The following is a 14,320-nucleotide window of genomic DNA, read 5'->3' on the forward strand; positions in this document are numbered from 1 at the left end:
AGCACGTTGCTATAAAAGGTCACTACCACTGTGGGAAATGTAAAAATATAAGAGACAAAAAATCTTCAGTGATACAATGGCATATTCTGTACACAGTTTACATGATTGGCAAAAAAAAGCAAAAATATTCAGAAGGTGAGGAAGCAATCAAACGCAAACAAGGTGAGTGGGCACATGTGAGGCGTGGAGGGTAGGGTGGTGGAGGAGGGGAGTTGGTGTTGGCTATACGCTAACATCAGACAGCCTCAGTGAAGTAAATGGTGCACAATACACAGGGGATTGAGGGCCACAAGTTACAGACACTTTCATCATAGCAGGGGGAAGCCCACATGTGTTTTAAGCCTATAGAATAAACATGAGCAGGGTGGGGATGGATGCACATCCGTTCAGCAGAGATTTGTTTTCCATGAAGCATTTGTGGCACTATCATGTTGCCTCTTGCAGACGTAAGAGTCATGTGGCATGTCACACGGATTGCTCCTTGGGGAAAGTGAAGGGAGCCCGAGGGCCGGGGGCAGAGAAGGTCGTGTTGGAGTACATTGGCTCAGTGGATGGTTGCTGCGTGTAGGGGTGCTGAGGCAGGAAAGTAACAGGAGGGTAAGCTGGAGCGGGCTGAGACTCGGGAAAGTGTTCCATGTTGCAGATGCGCTGGTAGCTCATGTATTCAGCCGGGTTCAACAACTCATCTGGACGCCGCCCAGGGTCCTGCGAGGAGAGGAAAAAAGAAGAAGAAAGAAGATGACACTGCAGGGTCACAGGGTTTTCTTTTGGTCTCAGGAGGTTTGACTTAACCCGTGTGATCACATCATTACATTTCGGTGCACAACAGAACAGTGTGTCTGAACCACAGAGATATTTACTCAACAGACAGTATAAACAGTATTAAGCAGTGTAGCTGATCGGCAATATACAATTATAATGTATATTCATGTACTGTATCTTTTACTCTGAGCAACCAAGATGCTAAAAGGTTATTGTTGGGTCTGTTAATGTCATGATAAACCAGTCAGTTTGTACAAAATGTGGAACTTCTGTAACAAATGTTTACTCTTTGCTAAATGTGCATAACCAGCCACTAACCTCTTACACTGAAGGCCCTATTTTTATGAATCATAAAGGTACATATTAGGGCTGTCAATCGAGGTCGCCACCTGCTTCATTAAAACACCAAAGAGATATTTTGAGAGTGCTGGCCTTTCTACTATTTTTATGCGTTTTCGAGCCGTACACCCATTGACTGCTATAACCTGTGAGTGTGCTTGCTGATCCCTTTTCATTAATCAATTAAAATATGAAATTGCAATTAATTGCACAAGTGTCCATAGTCCACTACGATTAATTGCAAAGTAATCAGACATTTGAATTTGTTCAAGACTTAGCTTGAAGGGATTTTTCAAGTGTATCATAACAGACAAATATTCGTTGTGCTAATGTAATTTTATTATCTTAATCAACAATAGTGACAAATATTGTCCAGAGACCCTCACAGGCATCACTGCATTTGGGATAAAATAAATAAATTATAATAATGTGTTGCCAACAGAGTGGTTACTGTTAGAGGCAGTTTAGTTTGGGACTGCAGCTTAATCATTGATTCATTTATCCCTAGTGGACGCTAAAATCATCAGAGTCAATTAAACTCTGAAACAAATAGAAAAGATCAACGAGCCTCCCCGTCCATGTAGCAGTGAGACTGAATACCTACAGTCAACTCACAATAACAGAACAAAAGGCTGTGACTTCTGGCCATCGTTAGCCGGTTTGACAGGGAGGCAAGTAGTGCATCCTGACTTTCAGTCCTTTGTATGGCTCAAGCTTCATTAACATTACAGTTACCATTATGCAACTCAGTAGGATTGCCATTTAACATTGTCTCATTGGTAAAAAAAAAAATCCTTGTGTTTCATATTTCACATCCAAAGTTCATTAAACAGGCTTTCATTGAAATCTAAGAAATAACCCTGAGGACATCTTCTGAGTCATTCTCAGAGCCATAGAAACATCCTAGGCCAACTGTTTTACTGTTTTTTATTGTTTTCCTATTAAAAGCACTTGTTTCCTTTCCTGCTGGTGTGAAATTTAACAAACCAACTGCAGCCATTACTCTACAGCATATGTGTTACATCATGTTGTCTGGCTGTTGATCCACTACAAATCAAAACAAAATGCTCCTAGTGCTACTTGAAAGTTTGTAATTGCTTTATGACCTTTAATGGAGCTCTTTGCTCTGTGTCCCCCGGATGACACTCATCATGCTCATGCCCCCTTTGCAAACCTGTAGGCTGGTTATGCAGCTGTAACATGGAGTTTTAGTCAACATGTTTGTTCTGCAGGAAAGTGCAGGAGTTTGTAGTTTGGACTACACAGACTGTTTGTATACTGTAAGTGCTTGTCACTCAAAGATTTAATCCACTAAAAGACAAGGCACTTGTCTACCCTGCATCCCATGTGGGTTAGATTTTATTTAGCTCTACTGACATTAATGCCTTGACTGAATTAAAATCATGCATCTAGATGTGTCATGTGTGGCTGGAGATTCATGTTTCAAACACCGTAACTGTATTTTGCTATTAAATCAGTGATGATACTTTCATACAGAGTGTCCCCTGCTCTTTTTAACAAAGGGGATGTTACATAACAGCAATAGTATGAAATCATCAGAAAATACATGATACAGACAATAGACCTTTGCCAGTGTAAGATCACTGATGTTGATCAGCACAGACATGAACATAATGCCCCCAGCTGTAAATTATTGTATGTGCTGATTATTCCTGGCTGTTGGAGAAAAATTAAGACTGATGTTTTCAAAACATTAAAGACTGATGTTTTCAAAACATTACAGTCTGAACAGAGCACAAACTGGCTGCTTTCAGTGAGGGACATTAGTATTTATTACGGAGGCCCTGAGAGCTCGAAGCACTGCATTGTAAGGACACGCAAATCATGAAAACATAAACAAACATCTTAATCAGTTTGAAAAAGCATGAACTACAATTGCTCTCAACACAACAAAGCTGTTTCAAGTGGACGCACGAAAGGGTTAGCTGGTGAAGGTCTTCCCAAGTGTTGACCTAAAAGCAGCAGCCTAGTTGAGTGCAACCTGTGACCCTTTGCTGCATATCACCCCCCCCCCCCCCCCCCCCCCCTCTCATCTTGGAATGGAATGAAGTAAATATAATTTAGTTTACAAAATATGGACATGGCCTGAGACACAGTGGCTGTTCAATGCCCAGTTAGGGCTTTTCAAGTTAAAAGTGATGAGTCCCAGTCCCAAGTCCCAGTCAGGTTCATCAGTCTTGAGTGTCCCCTGTAAACACTTCTGCTGTAATGTGATTATACTGTATGCAGCTCATGTATTGTCAAACTGGCAATGTTGTTGTTTGTGTTTTGTCTATTTGCATGTGTTTTCTTAAGTTGCAGTGCTCTCAGGAAAACTTATTACATCGTTTCAGTTGTTGTTGTTAAAAATAAACATACAAACACATAAATAAAAATAAAATGTGTTTTTCCATTTATAATTTGCTGTTTTGTGTGCCTCCTGGTTGCCACAGGGGCCTTACCATTTCTTTTTAAAGAATGACTTCAATGTGTTCGATGAAAATGAATCTGACTGCCTAAACATGATTATGAGAGGACAGTAATGATGAGTAAGCATGCAAAAAAAAAAAAAAATGGATGAGAGTGAAAATGGAACTTACGAATATTCCTCAAGCATCTCTACATCTACGAAAACGATGATCCCAACTCTGAAAATGTTGAATGAATGAATATTTGCAACACAGTTAAGTTGCCATGTTACAAAATATGTTTCATGGGTAAAACATTGGGGATATAAAAAGGGATTTTTAATGAGCTGGGAATAAGCAAACTCACCTATGAAGTTAATCTAATCGGTATATTCTTTGAAATGAATTGCCCTTTTAACAATAACAGCTGATGATAAGACTGAGTGAGCACCTTACTGTACAAGAGTAGGTTTTGATCTAAAACTACTTGTGAGGGCTGAATTGCAATGTTATCCACAGTGGGCCCCTGACAGACAAAAGGGTGAGTGGTGATCTTGTGTGAAGGTGAACTGCAGCAGAAGATTTGCAAGTAAACCTGTCCTGACGCACGTCCTGGATACACTGTTAGAAGCGTCTGAAAAGCTTATTTGTCGGAGGTCAGCATCAAGGAGTGTCTGTGCTACCCAAGAAAACTTTCTACTTGTCAGGTTATTCATTTCTTTGCTTGCTAAGAAGACCTTGGTGATTTCAAGCACTTTCAAGCAAATTAAATCCAACAGTCTGAAAGAGCAGTATTCTCAGTTCCTGAGTTTATCTCAAGACACCTGGGATTCAGACCTGAAACTGCTGCAATACACGTCCCTGTCTATGAAAAAGAAGCTGCTTTTGGGTCAAACACAGACCATTAAAGTCAGGTTTGGGGGTTTCAAAAGGTTTGAATAATTCAGAGTAATAGTTTGACATATTGGGAAATGTGCTTATATTTGTTTACAGCAAGTTAGATGAGAAGGTCGATACCACTTTCATGTCTGTAAGCTAAACATGAAGCTCTTCAGAAAGTAACTAAATCTAAAACTCACTTTTCATCTTGTTTTTACTCTTCCCACAAAAAAAATGAAGCATAAGAAGGACACATTTGGCTTTACTTGTGATTATCAGACTTGACTTGATCAGAATGCAATAAGTTCAGCCAGAAGAATTTTGTTACCTTTGCACAGAGCAGGCAGTTTGCTATTGTTTTTAGCAAAAGATAAGTAACTTAAAAAATAAGTAACTGTAACTGTTAAATAAGTAACTGTTAATTAAGTTAGAAGTCTTTAGGATCAGATCCACTTTTTTAATTGGCTGGCTGTTTTCTGAGTGATTGCATGAAAATAAAACATGCATAAAACACGTTAAAAAAACACATAATTATGGTATTGACCTTTTATCAAATTATACTACCAATTCTGATATACGTAGCTATTTCATTATTTAATAAAGTATCTACTCTATATGTATCAAGCTTATATCGGGAGGGAGGGAAGAAGGGAATGTGTGTGAGGGGAAGGGATTTTTGGGGGTTACTGGGTGAGTTTCCTCTAAAGCTTGAGGAGGTCAAATACATTTCCAGGAGGCACCACAGTGCAGTCTGAACTATAGAGCATCACATCTTTCTATAAATATTGTGAGCAAAATGTCTATACACTGACGGCTCCCCACACTCATGTTTATATTCATTTGAGAGTCGCTCACTGAGTACAATAAGTAATACTCTCAAACACAGCCAGCCTTCTATCAGCTTGGAGCCTTTCAAACACAACACTACAGGCAAAAACACATACACTGGTCAATTTTTAAATTTTGAGTTATCTTTGTTTCAAAATTATGCTCTAACTCAAACTAGTGATAAGAAAACTCAGATTTTCTTTCCCGTTTCTGTTCATCTCTGTCTCTAAATTTCATCACACAGCTATCATTGTAATGCAACACACAATAAAGCAATCACTGCCTGTATAAGGTCATCACAGGCTTTGTTGTAAAGCTCTCTGTGACTACAACTTCTTCAGCAGCCTCTAATAAAAATGTATGGAATCTTTTGAGGTCATCTTCTCAAAATGGGTTGTTTCTCATAGTCTGAGCCAGAAATCTCAGCTTCAATGGCTCTTACACCAAGCTTCACAGTTTCATTCCTATCTATATCCTGAAGGTTTTGACAGATATATTCATCTTATATTCATCTGATTTATCAAATCAATCATAGCCTGATTTATATAAAATGTAATTCTTACAAAAAAATTAAACAGCCTGGTTTTATCTAATATCATCATCACAAATTTATGTCCATAAATTACATAATGGCTCACAGAATTGAAACACGGAATTTCAGAACATTTGTATTATAAAATAATTGCCTTAATTCAAGTAATCAATTATCAAGTTTAAGTATTTACCCTTCAGCCCCACCTTCAGCTTTGAAATTGTAGTATATTTTTTGGATAGCACAGTGAGACAGGAAGGCAGAGAGGGGGAATGACATGCAGGAAAGGGCTGCCCGATGCGGGATTCGAACCGGGGCCATCTGCAGTGAGGACTATTGGCCTCAACATGTGGAGCTAAAATGTAGCCTTTCTCTTTTCAGTATTTTATCATGAGCTGAGACTGAGAGGTGTCCCAAAATTTATTATTTTTACTCAACTTGTATTTGCTCTTTATTAGTCGTGCATAGCAACTGGGCATCACTGTTATTGGTGCATCCAAAACTCCACCTCTGTGTAGCCTTACTCCTCTGCCCTCTATTAAACAAGTCTGTTATTCCTTTCTTTCTTTTTTACCAGACATGCAGCTGAGTTGTTTTTGTTTTTTTTTGGTTTGTTTTTTGCCTTTGCTGCAGTATTCTTTATGAACTGTTGTGCATGAAAAATCTTCATGCTTGTTTTCTAAGACTGCTGCATATGGCACTATCCCCACTGATCCAGCATTACTCTACATGTGTATCCTGTTCCAACATTTAGCTGAACAGTAATTGGATTTATTGACCCAGTTGGTCCGATTTAGTTGCTCCAAGTCTGGGATATGGGCCGCAGCCATCCAAAAAGAAACTGCAATTCAATGGACTTATTGATACATCTGAGTTACCAAACCTTTGTACTTAAGGGGACATTGTGTGACTTCTCCTGTTATCTATTCACGAAAATCGAAAAGTATAATCAAAAGTATGTTTTAATTAATCAGTAATCACCCCCATCAACAAACTGAAGTGTTCTGGTAAGCTCTGAATTTGCTTGGTAAATAAAAATGCTTGGTGCTGGCTGCCATGTTGTGTCGCCATGTTTTTACGTTCAGTGGCAGCGTGACGGTAGGAAACCACAGAAACTCACCGGAGACACCGGAGCTGTCGGCTCAGGTCGAGGTGGCGTTTGTGAAAAGTCACCGCGGTAACGCAGTGAGGAGGAATGGAGCGTTACACTGATGCTGCATTCACGTGCAGTCGGGCAGACGGCCGCCGGTAACCAACCAGATGTCATTTTAGTCACAGAAGTTGAGAGACAGCCGGTAAAACGTGGGTCAGGTAAACAATATGACATCGGCATGACAACATATTGTCATGTGTATTGTTTTGCCTCATACTGATGGACCACTGGTTTACATAGAGGCTTGTTTATGCCGTTATGTGCAGCGGCTGTTGTCCGTCTGCCGTCTGCCCAATTTCACGTGAATGCAGCATGAAAAATACGATTGAGTTGCTTGCGATATGCAACCGCAATGCTAGATGGGAGTAATTCCTACACAATATACCTTTAATGATAATGTGAACATTTTATCATTCAGTAATATCATAAATACATTTATTTCCACCAGCAGAAGTAAGCGGAATGTTTGTGTTAATATAAGTCTTAAATCTTCCGGCAGCAATCACTTATATAGAGTGTTTGGTCCGAAACACGGGTCTGTCAGTCACTCTGCTCTGCTGTAAGCCGAGGAGAAAACTTTCCTTGTATCCTACAACCTTTATCCAATGAGGAGAGAGAACGGCATAAAGGGGCGGTCCTCTCTGTGTGTGCAGCCAAGGGATGCGCGTGAATGTGGTGACGTAGGGACGAGGGCGGGGACTGCTAACTCCATCGGCTGACAAGAAGTTAGCCAAAACGACCGGATCACTTACTTCTGCTTTAAGCTTAAAGGTATGCAAATGAATGAGTATCTTCACATGTTCATATCTTTGTTATTTGCCACTGACAGAAACTGTCCTCAGTATTTGAAGAATGTCTTTACACAATAACAGCAGACTGTAAAAGGAAGTGAAAAAAGCTGCACATCTCTCAACAGAAAGTTTTACTCATGAACGGATGACTGTGCTTTGATACAGTTAAACTACCTTCATCACTGTGTTTCCTCTGCCAAACAACAGTTTGCAAACTCCAAGAACATGACACAAAAAACACAGCTGTTGACGCAACACGAGTTGAAAAGGCAGCAGCTTCAAAATGCAAGATTCAACAATTATTCAAATGCAACAGATGTTTTGGTTTATGTAATCTGTGATGTAGCTTTATCCTACTGTAAATGCATCTGCACTACTTGTGGCTTTTGTGCTATGTTGCTAAGAGGCCAAGATCTTTATCAAATTCAAGAAGCTTAATAAAGCTTTACTTTTTCTGTCATCTGAACTTCCTCTTCCCTTAAAGCTTTCTTTTTTCTTTTCAACTTGCAAAAGAGGACAAATGGAACATTCTTAAATGCATAAAATTTAGGGTTAATCTAAATGAAATCTGGCTCACCTTGAAGTCATTCTGAGCAGCGGTACATTGGATTGATAGCATAACCTTGAAAACGTATGCCCAAATAAGTTCTTCTATCTGATAGATCATAACAGAGACAAAGTACATGGATGCCAAAAATACATTCAGACTGTGATTAACAGTTTGCTGATTTATTTCACTGATAACCTGTGAGTCACTGACCTGAGGTGAACTTCAAAGCCTTCATTCTGCACAGAGAACACAGTAAGGCTTTAGTGACCCTGGGTGTGACCTTGTCATTCAGGCTTTGGCTCAGTAAACAAAGACTTTATTGAATGCTGTAACTTGGTGACTGGAGCCAGTCAGGATGAGGCTTAATGCCGCATCACAAACAGCGAATGTCAACAGGTGATTCTCAGAAGGACTTTGGTGTTGAAACTGTCACCCTGCTACAGTATACCATTAATTACAGAGCTGCCGACTGAACACAGTGTGAAAGCAGACGTCAGAATTGAATCAATATTCATTAATCTGTCAGCTCTGCATCAGAACGGTGTATTCTGCTGGTCGAAGACGTTTCCATGTCGGATTTCAAACATTTTTTGTACCCAGCGCTGGGGAACAATGTATTTTGAGTACCCAAATTTCCAAGAAATAATTCTAATAAATTCATGCCTTGCTTGCCTCCTGGAAGACATCATTACCTGGAATATTTTACATTATTTGAGTTCCAAAAGGTTTAAAAAGATAATATCTCTTATTCTAATTTAGTTTTACCTAACCTTCTTAACAAAGCTCTTCTCAGCTCCATTAAAGATAATGTCCATTTTCACCTATGTTTGAGGAAAAGGGGAGATAGTGTAGTGACAATTTTTTAGACTAAATTATGTTTTCTTACATTTTTTGAAGACTAAGACTTCCTCCCACAATCTGCTGCCAAAAATCTAATGCCAAGGACAAGTTAGGGATGTTAGAGCAAATTGTGTGCTCATGGCTTTGTATCCGAGGTAGGTTACTGGATGCAAGAACATAAAAATCTGCTAATTGCTTTGGCCTTAATCACAAGGAAGGCAGGAGAAACAAGCAACTACTCTGTATATTTGATTGGATTAAATTATGGTGTCACTGTATGAAATGCCCTGTAGCCACAGTGATCAAATCAACATGATGAAATCAAGAAGGAGCATTTATCTGACTAATAAGGCTGAGTGCACATAAAGAATTCAAAATAAACATTATTATCATAAACTCATTTGTGAGGTAAGCAATCGGGTTGGATCAGTGATCTAAGCACTGTCATTAGAAACAAACCTAAATATACAGTATATTTCATTAACAGATGCATACAAACACACATGCAACACACAAATGTTGAAAACAAAACCGTTAGACCTACTATTCAGTATGTAATCTGCATGCCAACAATTGCCTCTGCATATCATTGTTGATTGATCCCTTTGCTTACTTATTTTTTAGTAGATGGATACTTTAAACTATTTCAATTTATGTGCAAAGACTATGCAAATGACATTTTTTTCAGTAAGTTGGTTCTGAGGTGATGGCTTCGGTGACTTTGGTATTACTATACTGTTGTCATTTGTGTTATTTTTGTGAAAGACACAATCAAATGGAAATCTTGGCATCTTTGCGGTAGTGGCACCCCAAGGAAATCCACAGCTAGCCATTAGAGGTACACGTGCAACTTGTCAGTGCTAGTTCATGTAAAACAGCTGAGAACAAGGCTGGCAGTACTGATTTTATTACCTATGTGCATTTTCTTTCTTTACCACATTCTTAAGTATTCCATAGTTTTACACCATTATCCATACTGTAAAACCACCATAATATTTATTCTACATTTCCTTTGACTTTACTGCCACCAATTTAGTTTTATCCTTTGTTTCATTACGTTTTAAAGGTCAATCAATCCATTGGGCTTAGCTGTGTGAACCTTTTCATAGGTGCATATTTAATAAACAATTTCAATAATCCATTTTCATTAAAGCAGTTAAGGAAAGCTCTGGGTTATCTTCACTGCATTCACTGTTCCAGTCTTAATGTCGAGCATCCTTCAAAAAGTAATCATGACAAATATTTTGTGTGAAAGTCAATATAAAACTTCATTAAGGAATTTTAGCCTCTCTACTAAGATGTTGTTGTCACCACACCTAACAGGTACAGAGACTATATATGCATATAACTCAAGTAAATTAGTACCTACATGAATGTACAGAACTACAGTATGACCTGCAAAAATCTTGTAAGTAAATGAATTGTGGTACATTTTAAGCAAACAATTAATGAATTAATTATGAACTTTCCTTGTTCAAGATTTTGCCCATACTCCTTTTTTTCCAATCTCAGAATAAACACTGCACATATCTGAGACTCTTTCAATCATTTGCACTAATATTGCTACACTTACAATATTGCTACGTTTCTGTTCTCCTAAAGAGGGGGAAACCGTTAACCACAGACACTGGGATTTCTGAACAGATGAATCTAGATGAGTCTCAGATAACACAGATGTATGAATGGAATTAGCAAGAAGCAGATTGTTCAAGATGTGTATCTCGTTCCTTGTGCTACAGATGTTCACAAGTGCAATTACCAAGCATTTGTTAGGGAGCTTTATAGGGCTCAGTGTCATTATTTGAAATTAAACCTCCCTTGGTCATAAAGTCAGACGTGTGTAGATCAGACACCTTTTCTGGGTTTGTTGTCATAACTCAGCACTGCAAAATCACCCTTCTCTCCGGCAGCATGCAGCTTAGATGTCATGCCTCCCTCCCTTTTCTGCTTGATAAGGTCAGAGTAGTCTTCATTTATGTAAATCTGTGTTCCTTTAAGTTTCTTGGCCTGAAATAATATAATGTGCTTGTCCTTGTAGCACAGGAGTTTTACTGCAATCAGTCATGGCCTGCTTTTATCAAATTTCCCCCCTCTACAGGCCCATTGTATTTCAATATTCTTCACATTCAGGCCCCATTTCTTTCCAAGTGCTCTTAGTTATTTCCCATTCTCATATAGCAATATCTTGACTCACTAATTTTCCATGAGCAAAATCTAGACCAGTGCAACCTCTATTCTCGTACACCCAATGAGATAATTTCAACAAAGTAAGTCCTTTTATAGCTATGGCATTGTTAGTATTACTGCAAACACGACGAGATGTCTATTTTACTGATGTGATTGTGATATTGAAAATGTGATCTGTTTTTCTCTTTTCAATGTAAGGTTCTTCGGACCCCAGGAAGACTAGCTTGTGCCATTGGCATCAGCTAATGGGGATCCTAAATAAATAAATCTTGTCAAAACACTCAGATACACCACAGTCAGTGGCTTGAGTTTCAAGCACATTGGCATAAGGCTTGACTCCAAAGAAATAATCTCTTCAAAATCTCTCATTGTGAACTGCATCCATATCCTTCTCTATAAAATATTTGACTAACATACCATGAGTATTCAAAGACTCCCCTATACAAATAAAAATAAAAATACATACCAATATGAAAGAGAGATAATCACCAGCAAAATGAAACATGACAATAGGTTCAGGCTCTCACATGAAAAAGACATTGCAATCTAATGGAATCTTATCAAAATTCAGACAATTGCTTTTATAATTGTTATGACTTATTAGAAATTAGCTTTATAAGCCTAACAACTTCAGCGTGTTGCCATGTTACACTGACACATATTTCCTCCTGTAAAATGAATCAAAGCTTTCAATGCTATGACTGCTGCAACTCATTTGGTAAAAAGTGACACAAATATTTTTTGCTACTACTGCTTCTCATGGGCATCCCCCTCTACTGAGGTCAAAAGTTTATTGTCATCACTCCTCCATCTCTGCTGAGCTGTGTGCTATGCCTGTGAAAAGACAGCCACACAATGACATCTACAACTAATGAAATGTATTGGTCTCTGGATTATGTTTTCTGTCAACATAATGAGGACATATTGTTAATTTACATAAAAGTCAAAGCAGAATGATGATACTTATTAGTGTAGCATTTTTCACTGACTGACTCACTTGGCCAGTAGGCCAGCATTTTACTGGCATTTTTCTGGAAACCATAAAATGAAAAATAATTCATTTAATAATTACAGGGATGTTATTGTAACAGTTCACTGTACAACTTAAGGTCGATATATTTTATATTTATGTAATACTGTAATGGTAATTAAATGGAGTAGACTACATTTTAGGGATGCATTTCTGTTTCCGTAGTGTGTGACAACATCATCATCTGTCACAGTCCACAGAAGTCACACAGCTTGTTTCAACTGTTGTCTGTGTCACTTGATTAAAACATTTTCTCTCTACTTAGGGGATTTGTGGATAAAACAACAGTCTGCTAAAAACCCACTGTGCTCAGCTACAGGAGAAGTTGATGTTAGCTAGCATTAGTATTAGCTCAGTGAGCAAGAGAAATAACAGTAGAAAGGTTTTCTTGCTGGAAACAAATGCCATAGCATAATATAAAATAGATGAAGGGATGATAAGTAGGTCTATTAGTATATTAGACACCAACCCTGTAACAACCCCAGAAGCTGAATAGCATTTAGGTGGCTAGCTGTGCCATTCAATAGTAAACATTTGACTATGTCTGGCAAAAAAAATAATTTGATTTTGAATGGAGGAAAGAAAAAAAGAAAAGGAGGAGACATTACTGTAAATACTACAAGCAACAGTAAACAAACTAACAAAAAATGAAAGTGATCAAAATGATGGCCGTCCAAGACATGGATTGCAGACCCTTTTTGGACATAGTAGCCTATGTGTGAGTTCAAAAATTCTTCATGTCCCTATGCTTAGAAAACTGTTAGGGCAAAGCCATACTCACAAAAGTGTTCAGCTATTAATACAAAACAATTTATATAATCTAAAAACTGTAGGTTCTTCCACCTTGTGCAGTATTTGGTAAAGTTGTATAAGACATGCCTATTTAAGTTTGGCCTGCAGAAGATTATGATATTTTATGTTTGTAGCTACTATCTAGAGAAGCATCTTCACAACAAAAATAATTATGGAAGTGACCTAAAATTCCTTCCTGCCAAGTTCAGCGCTTGTATGATTGTCTTCCCCGCCGCAATGTTTGATCTGTGTCTCGTTGTCTCCGTAATGCTGTGCTTCCCATTCCTCCTGTGTCAGATTGTCTTGTCGTATAGCTGTAAGCGTTCCAGCCTTCTTTCTCTGAGGATTCTTCCTGTGACCCATTTCTTGTGATCCCGACCCTCGAGCTAGCCTATCGGATATCTATACTGTTGCCTGATTATTTCACCTCCCAGTTTTGACCTTGTTTGAATAAATGGACCTTGATTCAGTCAGAACCCCATCTATCAACAGCCCTGGCCCATCGGGTCACTGTTATGTCAAACACCGCTGATGAATCAGGAAAAGATTATGTGAAAATTTGTTTAATATATTTCACTGCAGTATTTGTGCGATAAGATATCTGCTGGTGCAGCTCGACTTACTTACAGTTAGGCTTATATTACAGCAGTTTGTTAAGGTTAGAGAAAGGCTGTCCTGTGCTAGGTATGTCCTCAACCCCCTCCCTATGACTTCCATTTGGTACAAAAAGCCCTTTTCCCGGGTGATGTTTTTTTTTCTAACCCTACACAGTGCTGGGGAAAGTTTGTCATTGTCTGCTGTCATCCCCCAATCACATCTACTCTGATTCTGGTGTATACTTACACAGAGTGATGAAGTCAGGCTGTAAAATTATTTTGTACTTTTCAAGGGAGCTCTATTATTAATGGTACACTTGCTAAATTATCACTGCTGTCAGCCAATCATCAAGAGGCGTAAAAACCAATATATTGAATACAAACTTTCATGTGGCGGCCTCATGCTTTGTCCAGACAAAATTGAACTCACTGATCTATTGTTCCTTTTCACGTATTTTAGCTGGGTTAATAAAGTGTTTGCCGTTTGCCGGTATATGTCCCATGATTCCTGGACACTGAAGTCAAAATTCAAACAGTAGTTATCTCCTATTGCTCTCTGGAGCTCCTAGTGAGTGAATACTTAATTTGATTTTTTCTTGCTTAATCATGTGTTTCACCTGTGATTGGCAAAAA

The 14,320-nt window shown here is 38.5% G+C and overlaps 1 protein-coding gene across 1 annotated transcript in view; it reads right to left on the reverse strand.

Annotated features, from left to right (window-relative positions):
• Positions 1-465: 465 nt before the first annotated feature.
• Positions 466-14,320, reverse strand: part of nectin1b (nectin cell adhesion molecule 1b) — a gene marked incomplete at its 3' end in the record, with an annotated part of 155,259 nt that continues 141,404 nt past the window's right edge. Inside the window, exon 10 of the mRNA XM_083985358.1 lies at positions 466-705. Within this exon, the coding sequence (XP_083841484.1) occupies positions 466-705 (240 nt within the window). The remainder of the gene's footprint in view (positions 706-14,320) is intronic.

Source organism: Trachurus trachurus, assembly GCF_905171665.1.
Source record: "Trachurus trachurus genome assembly, chromosome: 13".
NCBI lineage: Eukaryota > Metazoa > Chordata > Actinopteri > Carangiformes > Carangidae > Trachurus > Trachurus trachurus.